Source organism: Hemitrygon akajei, chromosome 2, assembly GCF_048418815.1.
Source record: "Hemitrygon akajei chromosome 2, sHemAka1.3, whole genome shotgun sequence".
Taxonomy (NCBI): Eukaryota; Metazoa; Chordata; class Chondrichthyes; order Myliobatiformes; family Dasyatidae; genus Hemitrygon; species Hemitrygon akajei.
In genome coordinates, this window is record NC_133125.1 from 14,608,269 (window position 1) to 14,631,577 (window position 23,309).

At 38.8% G+C, this 23,309-nt stretch overlaps 1 protein-coding gene across 2 annotated transcripts in view; it reads right to left on the minus strand.

The window, feature by feature from the left end:
- Positions 1-21,966, minus strand: part of ell2 (elongation factor for RNA polymerase II 2) — a 74,421-nt gene extending 52,455 nt beyond the window's left edge. The window contains exons 1-2 of one of the 2 annotated variants that reach the window (XM_073067578.1): positions 21,608-21,965; positions 2,697-2,744 (exon numbers count right to left, since the gene is read on the minus strand). In XM_073067578.1, the coding sequence (XP_072923679.1) occupies positions 2,697-2,744; positions 21,608-21,742 (183 nt within the window). In that variant the 5' untranslated portion in view covers positions 21,743-21,965. Of the gene's footprint in view, positions 1-2,696; positions 2,745-21,607 lie in introns of both variants that reach the window. The other variant, XM_073067587.1, reaches the window with a different exon arrangement.
- Between the last annotated feature and the right edge of the window lie 1,343 nt (positions 21,967-23,309).

Genomic DNA, 23,309 nt, shown 5'->3' on the forward strand with positions numbered 1-23,309 from the left:
CTCCTGCCAACACTGTTTGTATAGTACACACTCAGAAGTGTGAATGTCTTTTTTTTTGGTTCCACATTTAACACATGTGGTCTCATTGGTTACTATTTCCATAAACTTGTATGCAGCATCGGCAGATTTTCTCATTTGCAACTTACATCACCTCACTGTTTCCTTGCCAATGCAACTCCTACCTTGATACTTTTATCTCCTTAAACCAATTTTGCTGAAAATCCTGTTTAATGGGGAATGCTGAACTATCCTTTTGTATTCAATAATGACTGTGGATAGTCTGATATCTATCAGTAACTTCAGCTCATCCACGTTCACAGGCTGTCTGCATAAAATCACTGTTGGTCTACTTGATCAATGTTTTCTTCTCCTTTCCCAGCCATTCTCCAATACTTCCCCTCCCCCAATCTTTACCACTAGCCTCGTGTCCCCTTTTTTTCCCCATTCAATAAACCCGATTTTTCACAGCATTGCTCCCTTCTGAAACTGATGTTCCCATAACTGTCAATATTGCACAAATACACTTCTCCCTAAGGATTCTGGCCCCAACCACATGACATGCAATGATCTACTTTACACAAATGCTCCTCTCTCTATACAGGGTTCAATTACCTTGGAGATTAAAAGATGGTCGTCATCTTGTCAACCATAACTTCACATGCATTTTCCTATATCGGTACTCAATGGCATGTGGCAAAGGCAATAATCTAAAGGTTTTAATGTGGAGCTCTTTTTTAAGATCACAGTTGACAGTCTGCAATTCATCTAGAGGGCATCATAATCCACCTGGACCCCAACCTATGATAATCCCCAATCCTACGTTAATGTCAGCAATATCTTCAATCCTAGCACCACAAAGACCATTTACCATTTGGGAATCAAATCTGACCACAAATGTTTGTCTTACACCCTCCACACTTGGTTGGGATTGAAACCCAACTCTTTAAAAGTTGTGGATTGGCTTAGGAGGTTTTCTCCCAAGTGAATTCTCAGGCTGAATTCAGAGGATTCTTGCATGAACACCCTCTCCCTGTCTCTCTATCTCTCTCTAACTGCAGATACTTCATCTGTGGCATGACCAGCTCCAGAAACATGAATTCCAAGTAACTCTCAGCTTTATGTATTCTGAATGGTTGTACTTAATAATACAGGGTGTATCTAACAAAAAGGTCACAGACTGTGCAATGATGAAAATAGCTTTTCTGAATTTCCCACACCCAAGGACTTTGCCATGGCTTCATTTGCTGAAATAACTAAAAATTCCTCAGTTCTAGGTCACAATTAAACCACATATTTTTCTGAAGTTAAATAATCTCAATTTACAAATAAAACAATACTAATTTTTTTTAAAAATGCAAATAACCAGACTAGCTAGACAGCATACCATGGTAAAGCTTTCAAACAGTACTTATTTAACTGTACTCTGCGACCTTTCCTAGTGGGGTTTTGTGACTAAGGCAGAGCCAGTAGTTGCATAAGGTTTAGAAGATCTATTTGGGATTCAAAGAGAAGAAAAAAAATGTAAGTTAGTTAAGACAAGAACCTCAATTGTAATGACAAGGGCATGTGAAACTCAAGTGCTCAGAGATAGTTGGAATAGTCCAGGGGATTTAATTCTTGCATTTGAAAAAGTCAAGCAGATTTTGTACTAGTGCTCCCCAAAGACCCCTATCCACAAAAATCACCTAACTGCAAGTCCAATAGAAGCACCAAAGGCAAACCAAGCACAATGAAATCTTGTCAGGACATCAATTCTAGTTTTATTAGGTTGGGAAGATCAAGGAAAATAACTCAAAAGCTACCGTTCTGGTTTACATTTACTTCAGTAATCCTGACAACTGACTCAATTGGAAGAAGTGTCCAATTGTTACTTTTTATAGTACATAACAAAGCAAAATGTTCACATTTAAGATGAAAACGATGATGAAGAGTTTTGGCTCAAAATATTGACTGTTTGTTCTTCTCCATAGATGCTACCTGATTTGCTGAGTTCCTACAGCATTCAGTGTGTGTTGCTATGCAAAATATATAGTTCCTTGTTATTTACTTACCAGTTCTCCTTTTTGATTGGCAATTTCATCTTTAACATAAATGCTCATAGCAATTGGAAATGACTATTTCAAGGAGGAATTGACACACAAACTGAAAGCCCATTTGAGCAAACCCATTTAAAAATTGATTAACATTTATATAACTAAATCAAGTCAGCAATCTTTGCAGTTAAAACTTGGCAACCCTGTTTTACACTAGACGTAAATCCTTTCTAACTTGCTATTTGTGTTTTTACAAAAGTAACTGATTTAGGCTCCTGAAGTGGATAGAATTAAATTGACGAGATTATTTTTGTTTCAAATCTTTTGATAAAATACAATATAAACTCTGTTAATGTTTAAACCATTAAATTTTGGTGCATGTGAATTTACTGGAACATACAATGCCAAATCTTGCTGGCTATAACAAACATATGCATTGGAATTTGTGCTCAGCTACTCAAGCTAATATAGTCATGAACTTGCATACATCTGCTTAGTTAGGGATGGGGTGGGGGGGGGGGGGAATGGGAGAAAATCAGCCACCATATTTGCTTGATCCAAAAGTACATGACAATTATATCTAATGTCATAATCAAAACATCCAATGACTCAAAAATAGTGGGAAACTATTTTTGTTTATTACAAAATTCAAGATTTTCTTACCCCTTGAAGTCCTTGGAATTGTATTGTTGGCTGAGAAATAGATGAATTCTGAAAAGAAGAAACAAGAATGAGTTTCGAGAATTAAGCCAATAAAAAAATGCAGGAAATGCTGCCTGATCGAGTATTTCCAGCATTTTGTTTTATTTTCAAACTTGCTTTTGTGAGTAGTTAACTATTCAAAGTTCTACTTGCAAGATATTTTCTAAGTAATTGCTGTTTCAAGGTGAAACTTTATGATGACAACATGCATAGCAAGTAAGAGTACACAAGAGACAGAAAATTTAACACCATTGTGCCAGAAGACTTGTGCAACTGAGAAGCAGAGCAGGCAAATGTATTTCAGGAGGGTAGAGGGTATTGGGACTGATACTAAACAAATTATTCAGCTGACAAAAATACCCTATGCAATCCTATCTTTGCACAATGGTGGAATTTCAGTTTTGGATTATGAAATGTACGTATGGAACAGTTTAGCACAGGGACAGACACATCAGGCCAGAATGTTGTGCCAAACAAATTAGATTAATCAAATGGCCAAATAAACTAGTCCTTCCTGCATATACAATATCCATATCTTTCCATTTCCCTTAGACCAAAAGGCATGGTAGAATTAGGACATTTGGCCCATTGCATCTGCTCTGCCATTCCATCCTGGCTGATTTATTATCCCTCTTAACCCCCTTCTCCTGCCCTCTCCCCACAACCTTTCATGCCTTGACTAATCTAAAACCCATCAACCTTAAATATACCAAATGACTTGCCCTGCACAGCTGGCTGTAGCAATGAGTTCCACAGCTCCACCACCCTCTGGCAAAGGAATTTTTTTTCTCATCTCAGTTCAATAGGGACATCACTCAATTCTGAGTCTGTGCCCTCTGGTCCTAGACTTCCCTATTATAGGAAACATCTTTTCCATATGCACTATAACAAGGCCTTTCAATTTTCAGTAAGTTGCAATGAGATCCTCCCTCATTCTTTTAAACTCCAGCAAGCATACGCCCAGAGCTCCTCATATATTAACCCTTTCATTCTTGGACTCATTCTTGTGAAGCTCTTCTAGACCCTCTCCAATGCCAGCACATCTTTTCTTAGAAAGGGGCCCAAAACTGCTCACAGTACTCCAAGTGCAGTCTGACCAATGCCTTATAAAACCTCAACATTACATCTTGCCTATGTGTTTTAGTCCTCTTGAAATGAATACTAACATTGCAATTGTCTTCCTTACCACAGACTCAACCTGTAAGTTAACCTTTGGGGAATTCTGCACAAGGACTCCCAAGTCCCTCTGCATCTCCCCTTTACATTCCTTTACCCATCTAGAAGCCTCTTGAATGTCTACCATATTTGCCTTGCTCAACACCCCAGGCAGCACATTCCTTGTACTCACCTCTATGTAAAAAGAATATGCCCTGCACATCTCCTTTGATCTTGTCCTCTTGCAACTTAAATGCAAGCTTTGTGGTATTAGACATTTCACCTCTGGGATAAAAGTACTCTATCGATACCCCCCAATCTTATAACCCTCTGTTAGATCTCTTTTCGATCTCTGCAGCTTTATAGAAAACAATCCAGTTGTCTTAACCTCTCTTTATAGCACATGCCCTGTGCTCTAGGCAGCATCGCTTTCTGTGTCCTCTCCAGTCTGATATCTTTCCTATAATGAGGAACTACAACTGGATGCAAAATTCTAGATGGAGTCTAACTCAAGTTTTATAAAGTTGCAGCACAACTTCCTGACTCTTGCCTCTATTCCTCAACTAATAAGAGCAAGCATGCCACACACCATCATTCACATCTCCTAGCACACGTTCCTTGCATTATTCTTGAGTGGTTCTACCTTCTCCCTACTTATCCTACTGCTCTTGATGGATGCATAAAACTGCATGGGATTCTCTTTAATCCTACTTGCCAAGGACTTTTCATAGCCCTTCCTGACTTTCCCAATTCCCTTCTTGAGCTCTTTTTAGGCTTCTTTATAATCCTGAAATTGTTTGATTTTAGCTTCTTTACATGTATCTCCTTTTTCTTAACTAAATTCACTATCTCTCGATGTCCCTTACATTGTCTTTCCTTAACTGAACACACCTGTCTTGTCTGTGCAATTGATCTTTAAACACCTTCCATGCCAGATATGGATTTGCCCATCAACAAATGTTCCCAATTAACTATCTCTAGTTCCTGCCCAATAATCTTGTAATTTGCCTAGCTCCAAGTTAACGTTCTCCCAAAAAGTCCATACTTATCCTTATCTATAGCTATGTTAAAACTTTTACCCACTGTTCCCTAACTGCTCTCCAACTGAAAGCAGAGTAACCTGGCCAGGCTCATTACCCAACACCAGATCCAGTATGGCCCTCCTCTGGTGGACTCACTGCCTATTGATTTAACAAACCTTCCTGGATGCACCCAAGCTAAGCCCTGTTTAAATTTTCCACAAGGAAGTCCCAATCTATTAGCCGAGTTCACCCACAACAACCGTTTATTACTTCCACAAAATATAGTAAGCAGCAGCCAACCCAAGTCTAAGGAATTTTTATCCATAAACTAATAACGAATACAGGGAATATCTTGTGCCAAAAGAACAATATTTCTTCCATACCATTAACTAGGAAGTAAAGTTGACTGGGATTCCCTTTTCCAAAGCATTAACTTCTTGCTAGTCTACAGAGCATGAAAGTGTCACATACACTCCTGTGCCTGATCTAAACAGCCAATGTGCATGTATACAGGTCCTCCCCAAGTTATGAACTGTTTGCAAGTCAGAACTGTAATGGTGAACCAAATTCCCACACAGAGACCATCCCTGCAGTTCCACAACCACTAGCAAATTCATCTAGTCTGACTTGCAAATGGTGGTTTTTACATGCAGCCTATATAAAAGTCAAGCATTCTTAAACCCAAAAGCATCCTGTGTTGAAATACTCAATGATGAAATCTAACAGATCAAAACCTATGGGAACTGGAAACCTGAATAAAACCGAACGCACCAAGTTTTGCAATCAGGCAACATGTACAAGTATAGAATTTCAGCTTTATGACTTTGCAACACAATTTTTGTGCAAGGTCATCAACCACAAAACGTTCTCCCTGCATAGATGCTACCTTTTAGGTTATATTATAGCTATCTTGCTTGTTCATGCATGATGCACAAGCAATCCTAGCAGTTATTACAAGAGCAATAAATGAGAATGAATACATCAAAATAACAATCAGCAAGGCACTTTATGTGGTCCTACATGGTGGGCTGGCCCACAGTCCAGAAGTTTCAAGCACATGCGATGCAAGCATACTGCATAATTAACTTCAAAACCGACTTGGTCATGAGAGGCAATATGCAATGGTGAAAAGATGCTTTCCTTATTGGAAATCTATGACCAGTAAAATACTGCTGGAATAGTAACTAGGATGTAAATGCAGGCACTGTGTTTATTAAGTTTACAGATGGTACAAAAGTTGATGGTGTGGACAGACAGGAAGTTTGCCTAAGATTACAGCAGGATAAGAAGTTGAACAGTGGTTGAAGAGGGAATTAATTACAAGTGTGATGTAATGCATTTTGGAGCGTCAAACAGTAAATAGCAAGGCACAAAGGAAAGTTGAGGGACCTTGGGGTTCAGTTCAGGAGGGCGAGTGATGATTTGATAGTATATTAAAATTAAGAGGTACAGACAGGTAGGTATTTTTTCTCATCATGGCAAGGGAACAAAAACAAGTAGTGATAGGTGTAAATCAAGAATAAGGACATTTTACAAGGATTTGAGGGAAGGCTTGATACCCGAGCTTACTGCCAGAAGTGGTAGTGTAATCTCAATCACTATATCCAAGACACACTTATACAGACAAGAAACAGGATACAGACCTAACATGGGAAAAATGGGATTTTTGCAGACATGCAAAAAAAAGATTGTCATGAACATTGTGAGCTGAAGGGCAGATTTTGTGCTGCACAACTCTTATTCCAAGACCAGATAACACTTGCTAATTGACTTGGAAACACTGAGGCAAATACAGAGCTTCTGTAACCCAAGATCAACTCCAAAGATCACACACAACTTTAAGACTGCCATGCTACCTTTGTTCTTCACTGGATAAAGTTATTACTTTCCATTTTATTTGGAATCCAACATAAAAATTGAGAAATTGCAAACTCCCACAATTATGTAACTTTCTTAAAGTTTTACTACATAGATGTCATTTTTTTCTATCTTAAAACTATATTGATTCTTGAACATATCTGAACAGTGTGCTAAAAGTTGCTTAATGAACAGAAGCTACTTGAAATCATCACCATAGCTCAACAGAATGCAGAGACATCACATATTTTCTAAATAATGACTTTTTCTGTATTGATTCTGCAAGCTGTCAAGTATTTCTAATATTTTTCTATAAAATTATGACAGGGAAGGAGACTTTTTTAAAAAATTGTTAAAAACAAGCAATAATGGGCTAATAAAAAAGGAAAATTCCCCTTAACCAGCTCATCCAACTGTATATCCCATCTCTAAAATGTTGAGCTCAGTAATCCATTCCAAATGTTAGTAGCTTGAGTAGGGTCTATTTTAAACACAGTGTTCATGACTTTTAAATTTGCGGCCTTCCATCCTCAACATTGTAGCCATGACTTTTAATATATGCATATTTAAATTACATCACAATGAAGTCACCAGTAAAACTTATTCCACATATCAAGGACAGTTTCTCACATTTTTCCTCATAATTCATGCTCTTTTAGACTTGAAATAGTTCCTGCTTGCTACTTGCATTCTTCCAACAATTAGAACATAATCTTTTTATAAATTATAATCCATTGTTTAAATATCAAAAATGCAGTTTTTATATGAATCTCCCATTTTAAGTATCAATAGTCATTCCCAGTATTGAAGTCGTATTCTTTCTTGTACATTGTATGCTAGAATTATATTTAATTAAATTTCATTAGTCATCCATTGTCAATTACTCAAGTCTCAAGCTTGCTGGATAAGTTTAAACTTGAAGATGGCCAAGTTTACTCTTGGTTAAAATATATTTGCGTAAAATCAGAATTTAGAGTAGGCAGTATTTACTTTCACACTACAATAAAGTATATGGAAATGTTTCCCATTAATTTTGCATGAAATAAACTCACCATCTTAAACCAGCCTACAACAATTGCTTTGATTTATTCAACTGTTGCGATAATTGCAGTCTAAGTATATTTGCATATACAGTGGATTCCGGTTAATTGGGCAGCTGCTTAACTAGGACAACTACCCGGTACTATAGAACAAAAGTAATCAAGAAAATACTGTAGCTGGGATTCCCTTTGCTTATCTGGGACACCATGTCACTTAATTGGGGCAGGAGACTGTTGCCGAATAGTTTCTAACTAGCATCAGTACTGTGAAAATGAAACAATTTCACTACTTTAACAAGTTAGAAATTACAATGAATTTGATCCAATCAACAATTATGTTGAATGTTACAATGAAAGTGAAGATATGGAGGATATAATTGTCAAAAGCATTGTATGAAAGCAGTCCATTATCTGCACTAGGTGTCTACCCTAATTTTGTTCATTTACAGTCAATTAAAAAACCACAGCAGCAGGTTGGTTGTTGCCATATTGGAAAATGATAGCGAGATATGCACAATTTTTAAAAAGTGGAAAAGCTGATGCATTGGGACAGTTTTATTCTCTCGACCTTGGATGTCCAGGTCCACTGTTGATCTCATCTGCCCAGTCTGCTGTAGTTGACTTCACATGCTAGGACAGAAAAATACACATTTCACCAGGGTATGTGTCCCACTGAGCATCCTCGCCTATTTCAGCCCACCTGTTAAAAGCAGTGTACCCCGGGGTGTGACCGCTGTTGCATACAAATAGCTACTTGGAGTGACAAATGAGAGTTAAGTGCCCAGTGGGGACCAAAGGTGAATGAGCTGCCCCAGAGTGGACATGACAAGCCCCTTCACAAGTGGTGCTACCCCTCCCTGGACACTCCATACACAGCAGTGTACACTGGATGAATTCCTCTTGTCAATAACTTTAGCTTTATGGTACCCGCAGTAGAATTGGTAATGTAACCTGCTCTTATTTCATTTACATACATAATTTATTACTCTTAATTAGTAGTTAGCCTTTTTTTAAAGACAAGTATACTTTTAACTATTTCCATGAAACTTCAGTTAAATGGGCAGCTGCTTAATTAGGCCAAAATGTACTGGTCTCAATTAATCAGAATCCACCAGTCCAAATAGGAAAGACACATTATGCTTGAGATACTGTCTGTCATATATACAAATACCTTAACGATTCTGCATGGGAAAAAATTAGACTAGCCTCCAAAAGGTTAACCTGTCCTCATTTTATAACATTTTGCATCCACGTTAACTCAAGTTTGCCTAATCAATAACCAAATGGGGATGTTATGGACAAAGATCAATTCACAAGTTTTGTTAGCCATTCTTATGTGCTCATTGAGAAACACATCCCCAACTTTGTTACAGTACAGCCCTAAAAATAACAAACCATTTGTACATTTATTCCCTCCACCCCCTCTGGCTTTATTAAAGTATGACATTCCTTGACTAGCCTCTAAAAATATTACAAAGTTCATTTTGTTTAGTTTTCAATCCATCTGATGAGAAAAGCAAAGTCATAATATTTTCTGCAAATTTTGCCAATTCCATTCACTTTCTCCTCGCCTCAGAATAACCAGATGTGGAAAATAATTAGGCCACCTCAACTTGTAATAGACTGAACATGGCAAATATCTTTCTTTCTAAATGTGACAGTTCAGTGGCAAGTTTAAGGAAAAAAAACAGAAGCCTGCCTCAAATAGCTGGGCCAACTGCCATTTAGAAACTAGGATATCCAAGGAGAACATTGTGTTCTTGCGATATTACATGAATGGTGAAGTCGAGCAAAAAATTTGCATTGGTGATCTTTACATAAGGTAAGAAACAACATTCAACAGCAATACACATTGAAAAAAATCAATTTTATACATGGCTAGTTCACACTAATACAACTGAATCAAACACACTTTCCAAAGCTCTATTTTCTTTTGAAAAAAACAACTGTTCCCATTTAAATACTTCTGCTTAAACTAATACATGTTCCAGCTTCCTCATTATAAGGCACTTTAGATCACTGCCATGCCTAATGGCTTGAGGGAAGCTGGAGTAGACATCCACTGTACATATTTTAGCAAGATAGCTTCATGATTTATGCATAATGAAAAATAAAATCTTTCAAAATTCCAGCTCCACACATTTTGAACAAAATTAATTCAAATTACAAACTTGTAGGCGAAGGACAACAAAAGCTAAAGCATGTTAAAATTTTAAATCATCAATTACACTATAATTCAAATATTTATTTCAGCCCAACAAATAGATAAACTTGCTCATTCCTCATGTGGTGATGAGCTATAACTCAGTGCAGGATCAGAAAAGTATATAGTTAGCTTCCAAGCATTTTGGGAGATGTATTTCAGTCTATTATAAATTGATTTGAATTAGCAAGCTGCTATTTTCATCAGTTGCTCTACAAAATTTCACATCAAATTCCTTTGAGTCCATGTTTCTCAAAACATTTAATTTTGCAGTTTTTGCAATTTTCCTAGGTCTTTGGTCTTTAAGACTTTTCTCATTTAAATAAATAGCAAATACTTTTGTTTAGCAGTGTGGTGTTGACACTGAAGAAAAAACTGATGTATCTAAAGAAATGGGCACAAAGGCAAAAGTTACAAACACGATTCTGCTTGGCTACAGCTAAAATGCAGGTACAGGACTTATTTTACTGAATATTCCTCAAAAATTTATAATAGCTATTTAAATGCAATCTAAAAAGCATCTTTGAAAAACATATACTCATCCCTGTTTTTCTCTGTCCATTATAACATTCTAACATCTAAAATGAGTGACACAACAAACCAAAGTAACACACAAAATTCTGTAGGAATGCAGATAGTCAGGCAGCATCTAGGCAAGAGAATAAATAGTCGATGTTTTTGGCCAAGACCCTTCATCTGGATTGAAAAGGAAAGGGAAAGAAGCCAGAATAAGAAGGAGGGACGAGGGGAAGGAGTACAGGCTGGGAAGTGACAGGTGAAATCAGATGACAGAAGGTGGGTTTGTAGGGAGGGGTATGAAATGAGAAGCTGGGAGATAATAGGTGGAAAAAAGCAAAGGGTTGAGGAAGAAGGAATCCGATAGCAGAGGAAAGTGGGCCTTGGGAAAATGGGGTAGACGAGGGGCACCAGAGAGAGGTGATGGGCAGGAGAGAAGAGAAAGGGTAAAAGGGTAGCCAGAATGCGTAATGGAAAAAGAGAAAGTGGCGGGGGTTGAAATCAATATTCATGATCTCAAGTTGGAGTAACAAAATCCCTGAACATAACTGAAGCCCTTTCATCAAGCAAATCACTGATTTAGTTACCATTTCATTCAACAATTGGCTGAGACACCTTGATGAAGGAAGGAAAACAGACTACCAACTTCTGATTTCAGCACAATTATCTTCCATTTCAATTGTGGAGACCAGGTTTAAAAAAATAGGGCAGGACAATGCTGAATAATAATCACTTTTTTTTTGAAATACTGGATTTCAATTTGAGTCATATAAAAATTGCTCTATTTTTATATAGCCCTAAAAGTGGTTTCCTAACCAACTATAACAGGCTTTTCAATTTACTTAACATGTAACTGTAGATGCAGATTATGTAGGTCCACCAACTCCATTTGAAGCCTGAAATCAACATTAAATATTAAAATATTGCAGTCAACTATAAATCCATTAGGGATACAATTGCTAACCGGTTAATTTAATGACTAAGCAGAGTATAAAGTTTTATGAGGGGACAGATTTGCAGATGAGTTGCAATGTGAAGTGGGGGGGGGGGGTGAAGTTGGAGTAATAGCAGAGTGTGATAAATGAGAAGATCAGGATGTAATATCAAAAGATCTTTAGAAAATCTAGGTAAAGGTTATTATACATAATAGGACATTGGATGCAAGTACTAATGCATCAACTAATGGAGAATTGAATAAGGACCAAAAAAAATACTAAGGTAGACTCTAATACTAAAGCTTTTTTATCAAACTTGTTAATGACTGATGAACTGGAGACTTGCTGATGGCACAAAACTGGATGAGACAGAAAGATGTGTGAAGAATATGAAGTCCACAAAGGGATATTGGTTAAATGTGTGGACAAAAAAAAACAGATGAAGCACAATGGTCTACACTACATATAAAGCTAAGTATTAATTCAGGTAGTAAAACATTGGCAATTCAGTCTGGTAGCAAAACTTTTAACATGGAGAGTGACAAGCAATTGTTGATTGATCAAGAAATCTGGGAATACAATTTCATGAAGGATAATCAAGGCCAGAAACAAAAATATTATCTATTTTTTGATCACCTACTCTATTCTTTGTGACAATCATCAAGTTTCATAAAATGTCATTAAATTTCCAAGTTTCATTATGCTCGACATTATTGGAGGTTCAAAATGAGGCAAAATAATTGTCATTCTGGTATAATTGATCAGTTACATACTATAAAGACTAGAGATTCTGTAAATGCTGGAAATCCAGAGTAACAGCATTTACTCTGTTAAAGGAACTCAGGTCCCATCCATGAAAAGGAATTAACAGCCAAAGTTCTGGGCCAAGCCCCTTTATCACGACAGCAGTTACATACTGCTCTTTTGTCACATTGACCAATGGTTTCACATACACTCGTGACATCCTCTGTTTCTCTATAGCCTGCATTAACCTTCCATTACCTTCAATCAAGGGCACTCAGCATGCATTTACTCAGGCAAAGATTGGTTCTGGTCAATTTTTAATACTTTTGTGGGATACACACTTTGTTAGCAAAGTCAGCAGCATTTCACACAAATTGACAATTAGTTATCAAAAGTGGCGACAATGAATTACAGTCCTTATAGTGAAGTCAGCCCCAAAGGATGGCTAAGAAACAATGCATGTTGTGGCAGTAAGAAAACATTTTTCTAAATCTGGATGGTGTGGAAATTGCAAAAGTTAGTACTACAGGCCTTATTTTCTAGCGGTTCCAGTTTTGAACTGCTGAGCAAGTCTTGCCAAGTAGCATTTTGGGTTAGTAGTGCCTACATTGTAGAAAGTGCATCAAGAATTTAGTAAACATTTAAGGTGCTGGGCAGGTAAGGTACTGGTTCCTTTCTCCTGGATGCTGTCCAACATCAAGTGTTGGGTGGATGAGTAGCTTTAACTAGCAAAAATTTCACATTGTCAAATTACACCAAATAACTACGAAAATACCAAGAATACCCAGTCACAGTATGTGAATGAAGCAATGAATTTTCTGATCAATTATCGGTCAGGTTATTGATGGCAAGACTTCTCACTAATTCATGTTGGAGATGGCAAATTGCCCAGTGCTTAAGACATGAATGTATGTGCCACCCATTAGCAGCACCTCTCCCACCATAAAAGATCTTGTGTTTTTTTTTAAAAACATGTATGCAGGCACTGACTGCATTATCCAAGGACAGAATGAAATTGAGTACCCAGCAATTAATGACTAATATGCTCACTAAACTTCATGATTATAAAAGGCCACTGTCAAAGCAGATATTTACTGAGATACGAGGAATAGGCCTTTCTGGCCCTTTGAGCCACACCACCGAGCAATCTCCCGATTTAACACCAGCCTAATCATGGGACAATTTACAATAACCAATTGATCTATCAACTGGTACGTCTCTGGACTGTGGGAGGAAACCAACACGGTCACGGGGAGAACATTGAATTCGAGTCATCTATACTGTAAAGCGGTGTGCTAACCACTACACTATGCAACCCCTTGTGTATAAAATTGTTATACACAAGGCACCAAGCTGAAGAATTTTTTGCAGCAATCTCTTGATGGCTGAAATAACTGACTTCCAAACAAGCACAATGACTTTCCCTTGTGAAAAGCACAACTTAAGCCAGTGTAAAGTTTTCCTTTTGATGTTATACCATTATTAGAATCTGCTTCTGGAATGCAGTTCACTTGTCCATGTTCAGACTCACAGTACAAGGTAGAGCCATCTTGATAGAATTCAATAAATCAGTAATTGTCAATACTCATCAATTTCTAACATTTATTAAAAATAAACTTAAAGGTGAAGGGTGGAAGCAAATCTGTGCATATCAAATGACCTGATTACAAACATACTCGCATCATTTACAAAAAAAAACCTGACAATTGTTCAATGAGACCAACTAGAGGTTACGGCTGATTTGGGAGTGTTGATTGAACTTGGACAAGGCAGCTGGACTGCCATTAGGCTTAATTGTCTTAACTGTTCTTGTAGAGTCATTTCTTGGTATTACATGGGGCAAATTAATTTGGCCAAATGTTTATTTGTAATAAAAGAATTCAGCATGGTAGTATTGGAAATTCTACTTACCATTTCTGGCTGATGGTACTTGGAAACACGTCAGCTTTGCTTTCAATACTCATCTGCTGGGTTCTGTTGTCATTAAGGATGGAGATATTGAAGCTGCCTTCTCTCCAAGCAATATATTGTCCAGCACCAGTTCACAATTGGATGGGGCAAGACTACAGAACTTCAATTTGATCTGTTTGTTGTGGAATTATTAATCCTCATCTATACCATGCCACTCCTATATAGTCTGTATGCAGCGTCACACAGCTCTTTAGAAGGAAGCTGCAAATGTGAGACAAGATTTCACTTCCTTCTCAAATAATAGCTGGAGGTCATTCTTACCAATACACTCATGGCCAGATGCAGAAACTTGCAGAATTCTTTATGTGATTCTTTCATTACCAGCCAAGAACCAGTCGACAGCAGTTTCCCCTCAGGACTCAGCCAGCGATAGTGCTACTGTACCAATAGTTGATGGACACTGCTCTCTAAACTTCACGACATATACTGGTATACATATTAAACCCGATTCTGATATTCTGATTTACTGCTTCATCTAGGTGATGATCACTGTAAAATAAAATAGCAAGTTTGTCACCAGAGAGAAGGCAGTAGGGCACCATCAGGAAGTTCCTTGCCTGTATGAGGTTTCATACAACCATGAGTCAATGCTGGTACACGCAATGACACTTTTCACCATTATATATTATTGCAAAACCACTGTTAGAGGATATGCTCTGTTAATGGGGTAGGGATTGTGAAGTCTGAAATACTGGATGAACGACACTTCTGTGAGCATCATTTTAAGTACATTGCTGTCGGGAAGTTTGACCAATTCAGGCATAGATAATTAAAAATGTAATTAAAAGAGCTTTAATTTCTTTGAATTATTTTTAGCAAGGCTTTTCACTAAGTAAACATTAAGCCCAAGATCCAAGGGAAAGTGGTGTTAGGTTAAAACTGGTTCAGTGGTAGGAAAAATAATGGCTGATAAAATTTTTAATGCCTGGAGATACATTTGCATGGGGTACTGCAGAGGGTGCTATATTGCTCCCACTCTGTGCTTAATCAAGTACAGGTTAACTGTGAGAAAGAGAACTGTGGACAGGAGATACTGTGGATGTATTATGAACAGAATAGTACTGGATGGACTTCCATGCGCAGAGCATTACAGGATGCTGCCAGGACTGAGAGATTTCAGTTATGAAGAATGGATAGGTCAAAGTAGTTTTATTTGAACAAGGCTTCATGAGAGGAACAAAATTTGTACAAAAAATATCAAGAAATCCAGACTTCACTGACTTAAAGATATTTGAGACAAAAGCTCTATTCAAAAGACACTTGATATACTTTACCAAGGTACAAACCAAGAAATGGGAAATAAAATAGGCAGGATATTGTTTCCTAGTATAGATATAAAATTCAAAGTTCAAAGATTCAAAGTACATTTATTACCAAAGTACACATGTAGTATACAACCTTGAAATTAGTCTTCCTGCAGGCAGCTCCAAAACAAAGGAACCCAGTCATGAAAACAAGCATCCAATGCAAAAAAAGAACATATCACGCCTATGGCACAATTGAGAGAATAACAGAATCTTGAACATCAAACTGCAGAGTCCTAGAAATAGTCTAGGAACATTCAGTTTAGTTCAACTTAGCCATGTCATTCAATGACTGCAGGCCACAGAACCAGTGCAGTAAATACGCCTTGATCAAAACAACACAAAATAGCCATAAAAAGTAACCAGAAACCATTAAGATGTGTAACGTGAATTATACAGTCCTCTAAAAACGAGTCCAACCTACAAGTTGTGCTGATCAAACGTTGCCCAAGACCCCTGCACCTTCCTCTGGTAGAAGACAGGGAGAGGGAGACCAGTCAAATGCAGGCAGCCTGCGTTGAACACCCGCTCGCCTCTTTAATTGGTGAGTAATGGAGTCTATCATGGGCTCATGCTCTACCATTAGGTAGAGCACTCTGTTCTTAACCTCTCTCAACCACACCAAATTCCCTTGGAGACAGCAGAAGTACCAGATTGCTCAATCAGCCCAAAAACACATGACCAAAATGTAAATTACAGGCTCCGATTACATGCAGACTAATACATGCATATTTAAAAGAAGCCTAGTTTCGTGAACTGCCTGCAGGACATTGTCATCAGTCATGTTAGTCGCTGGCACCATCACGCCCATCATCATATAACTTTTCTTATCTGCCACAACTTTAATGATTCTACTTAGTAAATCAAACTTACCATACCAAGATGAACATAATATTTTTAAAAAACTTAAAACAACACAAAATGATTTTTGCCATGGCCAACGGGGAGAATATCATAGAATCTCCGCACAAAACAGGGATACTTTTTCACATCCATGTTGAAATTTAAACTTGGTATTGAAATAATGGATTTACACTTAACTTTCTATTGTGAAGTCAAGTGCTTATCACAATATTGTACAGCAGAGTAAAAATTTATGCCAAGGCTGAATCAACTTTGAATACATCCTCCATAAGTCCCACTCCTTTATTTCACTGTCAGATTCATGGTGCAGCAGGGAAAGAGCCAAAGTATCTGATCAATATTAATTATATTGCAAATGTGCTTAAGCTTTAACCATCATTTTATAAAAATAATAAACTTTGCTTGCCCTACTCCAAGTGGATGGAATTGGGGAAGTCAAATTGGTTAAAGGGCTAAATTTAGGACTGTTCCTAAAATTGTTCCAATACCTCCATGTTTGAGCTCATATCACATATTAACACACTTTTGTAAATAGTGTGCTAAAGAACAATTTCCCATGATGGGTAGCCAGTTTAACCAATTATAACTGATCAATTCATAGAATGAAGAAGCCAATTTCTTCCCAATAATCAAACACTTGTTCTCTCTATTATCTAACTACAGTCTAGTACCTCACACGAACACTGTACTATATCAATTATTCTCACGCATCTGATTCCCAAAAAAGCATTTAAAAAGGGTTTATTTATATACTTAAAGCAGGCCTTTATATAGCAGCAATCACCAACCTATTTTTAGGTAGGTACACAGGACATCAGTGCACCAACAGTTACCATACGAAATGCTTCTGATTGGTGTTCAGCGGCCTGAATGAAATCACAGAAATTAGCTCCAAGATTCCTGTATTTCCCATTTTGTATAATCCTTAATAATTATTCCTTCACTAGTCTTTCTTAGATTTTAAGAAAACTATCTTCTGGGGCAAAAGCAGCCCAATACAGAGATTCAATGAATGCCTTATGTAAACAATTGCTGACTAATTGTGCTGTACCTTCAATTCCCTATTCTGAACTCTTGCAACACTGAACTTGAACATCCTGCTCACCTGCCCCCACATCAAACTGGCATTTTTTCCACCAACTTATTCAGTGTACACATGACTTTTTTTAAAAAATAAAAAGGTCATATTGGTAATGATAGTTTTATCAATTTACACACAAGTTTTAAAATAACATTTCTACATTTAGATGTCAGTAACACTGACAGCAAATAGTAAAGAATGGAAGTGCCAATTAAGCCAAAGCTGTTTTCCAAATTGCATCTTTTCAAAATTCTATTTTAATACATTTTTATCAAAATACAAATACTTTGTTCAAAGCTACATTTGCTAAAACTGAAAACATCTCCAACTGGATTTGGTTTGAAAGATTTGGCTAAACTATCTAGCCATATTGACTTGCAAGTGAAAAATTCCATGACTTGCTAAATATAAAACTAATTGGGATACTCTGCACAATATCCATGAAGTTTAACAACCTGAAAAGTTAAAAAGGCATAAATATGCGTTGCAGTGTCAGCTGCAAGGAACTTCTATTTGTATTATTTGAATTGGTTCAAAAGACAACATTTTGAATCTAGTTCTCATCCTTGCACTAACAGTAGTTACCTCCTGTAACTTCCTATTAGTCACATGGCAAGATACAGGATCCATCTCATTTTTAAATTGTGAATTGAAGAGTTACCTGATTCTTCACCCAATTACTCAATCGTGTGCTTAATGTCAGCAAGATACACAACTAATTGCCAAAAACAAACCCATATGGTTGTGCACTATTATCTGGAATTAATAATAACTAGATCCGAAGAGATTAATAGTACTGGATTACATTCTATTAAATGAAAACTCCCAAGGGGAGGGCAAGTTAGAAAAAAAATCAGCATCTTCTGCAGTGTATAAGAATTGTCTAATTTTATTATTAGGGTTTATAACTTTGTTAAAAGCATCAAGTAAAATCTGGCACAGGACATGAACAGGTGAGCATCTCAAGGACAACAAGACTAAAGTGAATTGAACACTAGTCAAGGGCCTGGGGGCTAAGTAACATTAAGAGGAACAACATTAAAAGGTTTTAAACACACGTTGAATACACACAGGGGGAGGTGGGGGATTCAAATATCACCATGAAACTACCTTTTGGGAAGAAGTTTGCCATTCCTACTCAGACTTCTGTTTGTGGCCCACAGCAATGCAGCCCACTAAAATGAACTAGGTAACCAACCCACTCTGTTCATTGACAATAAAGGGTCAGCTTGTCACTCCTAGGGATGCATTGAAAATAAAAGCACCCGGTGAGCAAGGAGAAATAAAAATCATGCCAAGAGACCGGAGCTGGAGTGGTGCAGAGATCTTGGAAGGTTAAACAAATTACAGATTTGAACACAGATTGAAAAGTGCAATGAATGCAAATCAGCAAATGCTAGGGTGAGGTGGGGGGAGGGGTCATTGTATGAATTGGGATACAGAAAGAACAGATTACCTCAAGAACATACAAGGATAACACCAAGTGGAAAGTCAAGCATGGCAGCATCAGAAAGCTCATATTTAGAATGTGATGACAACAATTAGAGTTTAAGTAGATTTAAAGACAGTGAGTGCAATTAACAATTCAATCGCTGGAACTAAATTTTAAATCTTAACCTATCAGGAAGCTGTTGCAATTAGTTTCAAAATCCTGTGTATGTGGTCAGAGAAGCAAACAGTGAGAAGTGCAGTTTTGACTGAGAAGGAAAACAAAAGTCAGGACTTCATCATGATAGACTGAGCTCAGTGAAAACTAGTCTGTCAGAATTGTATCCTGCAAGAGAGAGAGAAAAAAATCAGCAGCTTGGAAAAGCTGTAAATATTCTTAACTTGCCACTACAATAAAATCATTTAAGAGCAGATTAGTTACGGCCAAGCTACTGTCCTCAGGATATCCAAAGCAAACTGCACACTATCAATCAGAACTGGAAACCTAAAATGATTTCTTCCATTGAGAACTAGAACCTTTCACCCCCCCCCCCCCCATAGGTCAGAATAATTAACAGGTTGCACTTGAATTTGGGCTTCCTGGTCCGCAGGGTAGTTCAACTGGAAATCCGGGAAACACTATCAAACCATAAATCAAAATTCATTAGTTATGAATTGCATGGGAACTCGAGTGCAAGTTTCTGCATAGAAAAAAGGGGCCATCAGTTGTCCACACAAATATTCAAAACAAAATATGAATATTTTATCTGCAAAAACATTGTAATAGCTGGCAAGTTCGCCTGGGATTACAACTTTTGCTTGGATCTCCCATACTCAATAGATCATGGTTTTAAAAAATACTGCTTTAAAACTTAAAATGGACAACTTACAAAGATTTTTTTTGCAAAAGGGTCAGGCAAGTACTGCATTGTTCGATTTTTGACGATGCACTGATTGCTCCTTTGTAGCTTAAAGCGAAAAACATCTAGCTGGAGTGCCGTGTCGATGAGAAGACTGTCACTGAACGGGATAGGTTCTGCTGCAGTACTTTAAACAGCATGCTCAGATCAACTGTTGACACGGCAGGTACAGCAAACTCTACCAACCCAATTACCCCCCCCCCCCCAAAAAAAAACAGGCCAAATATTTACAATACGCCTACAATATTTACAAGTCATAGTACTTGGATTTGAAATAATCTATAACCAGTAGTTCACCATAAATGTAATCTTTTTTTTCCTCTTCAGCTTTAAATCTCAATTTTAAAAGCCAAGTTCAAATCAAAACTCGGGAACCCTTTGAAAATATTCAAAGAACAATTTGCGCTCGAACCAAAGGACGCCCTGATGAACTGAAGGTAGACCGGAGGATTTGACGTAGACGGTTTTTAAATGGACGGCACTCCAATTCTAGGTCAGCCAGGCGTCTGGTCAGGTTAAGCAGTCAACGCAATGATAGACGACTTCTTCATAAATTATTCATGAAATTAGACACGACAGCAAATATTAATTTAATGAATATAACAATTCGTGACTATCAGCAACTAAAAGATACGACGTTCTACACTTTTGCAACAAGATTCATCCAACGAGGCCACGTTTGCTGTACCAATACTACCTACGCAAATTAATCTGCAAAATGACCGCTGAAAGAGAAAAAAAATGTTCGACTAAACGCCAAGCAGAGGAACAGGGTAAGGGAGAATAAAGCTCGTTCATCTCCTAACACAAACCACCAAATGTAAAAGCATTCGGGTTAAAATGGGGGCGCAGTATTTTTGGTGAAGTTGGTGTGTATTCAATTAGATTCAGTCGCCCTGCTGGGCTAAACTACTGCTAGTGCCAGACCACCCCCATCCCCCTCACGACCACCACCATCTCTTAAAACAGTTTAGCAACTTCGTCCTCTCTGGTAGATACCCCGAAAGACTCGGTGCAATTCATAATGTGAATTTTTAATTCACTGAATTTGACGGTCGTTAATCATAGCGATTTGGAACATGCCTAAGCTGTTATGCAAATACGGTATATCGCGATTGAAATGGCTACTGCAGAGGTTAATCAGCCTCGCCTAATCGCTTCCCAACACACATCACGTAGTCAGTGTCTCCATTTAATAACGCTGTTAGAGAATCGTCTACAGTCACGCAAACTATTTTAAACAACCAAGTTTATTATTTCAGTTACAAAACATTTCAATATCATTTCCGAACTTTACCCTCTGCTATCTGCTGTAGAATACTAAAATGTGTATGACATACAATGTTTGAGATTAAATGTCAATTAACATCTGTTAATGAAATAGCAGCAGCAGTGGGCGACAGAGACACCGAAGACCGATTCCAGTCAGTCGAGTTTTGTTTTAAGGGAACAATCCAGCTGGTCAAGTTTTACTAAGGCTATGTATGGCAAGTTATCGGCTCAGGAGGAAAAACATATTAGGCATAAATCATGTTAACAAGACTGTCATTGTTTTTTTGCGTTTGGTTTCTGACCCAGAGAAAAATAAACTTGGGGATCAGACGTGTGTGTTTTCAGCCAAAACGCGATGGCTTAATTGAAATATATAATGAATCAATCAATGAATAGCTGATAGTATAAGTCATTTTTCTTTAAAAAATTCTTTTATCCGCCCTCCCCCCAACTCGCCCCACTTTTCTACTGTCGGCATCTGAACTGTCAGTCATTACCAGTCCCGTTAATGAAAAGTTGGATTAACGTTGAAAGAAATGATAAACGTTCCCCACCCGCACCTTTGCATTCTGAAAGGCCTCCAGCGCTCGGAAGGCTGTCTCTGTCAGTTTAACATGAAAGACGGTGAGTTTGCCGGGATTCGCTTTCCCACACGACAGCCCGTAACGTTGATCCTCAGTAAGCGCTGCCGCCATCTTGGACTCGGCCCTCCAGCATCAGTGTGATGTCCCTCTCATCGTCCACGTTCCCCACTTTCCTTCCCCGGGCTCTGGAGGAACCATCCAGCAGAGCAACCGAGGAGGTAACTGTGGGGCAAATGCCTGCCGCCCAACTTCTTTGGACAAGCGCATCCCGCCCAGCTCGCCGCCTCTTCCACCTTCTCATTGGCTCACTCCATCCCAGCCGCTGGCTGGCATCCCTGCCTCCTGATTGGTCCGCCGACACATCCATCTTTCTCGGTCGGCCCAATAAGCGAATGGGAAAACAGGATCCTTGGTGTGGCGATGAGCAGAGTTCTGGATGGGGGGCGGGAGTTAACCGGGAGCGGGTCTTGACGTCACGACGCCGGTCGAAATCTGGGCACGGACGCGTGACCGCCCTTTGGTCCTCGCGGCGTTGATTGGCAGGTGTACGTCACGGGCACTGGTTCACAGACCCAGTTGTAATCGGATGACGTACGATGGGTCATTTATATATGTAAATTAGGTGACGTTGCAGCCATTGCTAGGAACCGTCAGCAGGGATGTTTCGGATTCGCAAAGTGATGATTATTGAGATGAGTTATCACAGGGTCAGATTGTTCACGTCCTACATTGCCACAGTGACAGCACTCCAGAGCTGTCGTGTGAGTTAAATGTCTTCCTCTGATTAACTGAGCCAAGAAGGAGGAATCCCATAACTTTATTGTAGCCACATCGTCATTCCAGCAATGGACACCCAGCTCGAACGGCTGGAGGGCCTGGGATCTGAAACACTGTCAGGGTGGCAGTGAGGGGATCCCCTTCAACAGGAACCACTTCATTCGGAAGGCTCTCCTTGACTGCTGCAAGTTTGGGGCGAAGGGGAATTATTGCGTCCTAGACTTCAACAGCTTTTTCAAAGTGATCTTCAAGTACGTGGAGGGATGGCAGAAATTCCTGCGGGCTTTTCGAGAGAAGGGGAACAAGGCACCGGCTGAAGGTGCAGCCACTTTTCACCATCCCCAACCAGAAGGAGCATGTGGTCCCATTCCACATGTTCGACCCGTTCTGGACGTCCTCACCCACCTCCCCCCCCCCCCCCCCCCCCCCGGCCTGTAATGGTGAGAGTGCAGGAAACTGTGTCGACATTAGGGATATGTTCAGGATCTGGACAAACAAGCACCAGGTGAAGGAGATGGATTCAAATGGCTGCAGCGTCCACCCTCTCTCAGCCTTCACCATTGGATGGGAACCGCGGTTACCTGGTCTATATGGTCAACCCAGGCGGTGCCGTAATTGCAACAAGTCGGGGCATGTTGCAGTCCGATTCAGTGCAGTGATCTGCAAGAGCTGCAAACAGGATGGCCACCAGACAGAGGATTGCCAGGAGAGCAGACTGTGCAAGCTCTGTGGAGATGCAGGTCACCTCTATGAAGCCTGCCCAAACTTGCCGGCTCCGATGCACAGGCAACATAGGGGGAGCTGGGCAGCGATAATGCTCGGGCAAATGGTGACACACCCACCAGCTGTACCGAGGCCCTGGCCAATACTAAAATGCAGACTGATAGGGGAAGGCAGGTCA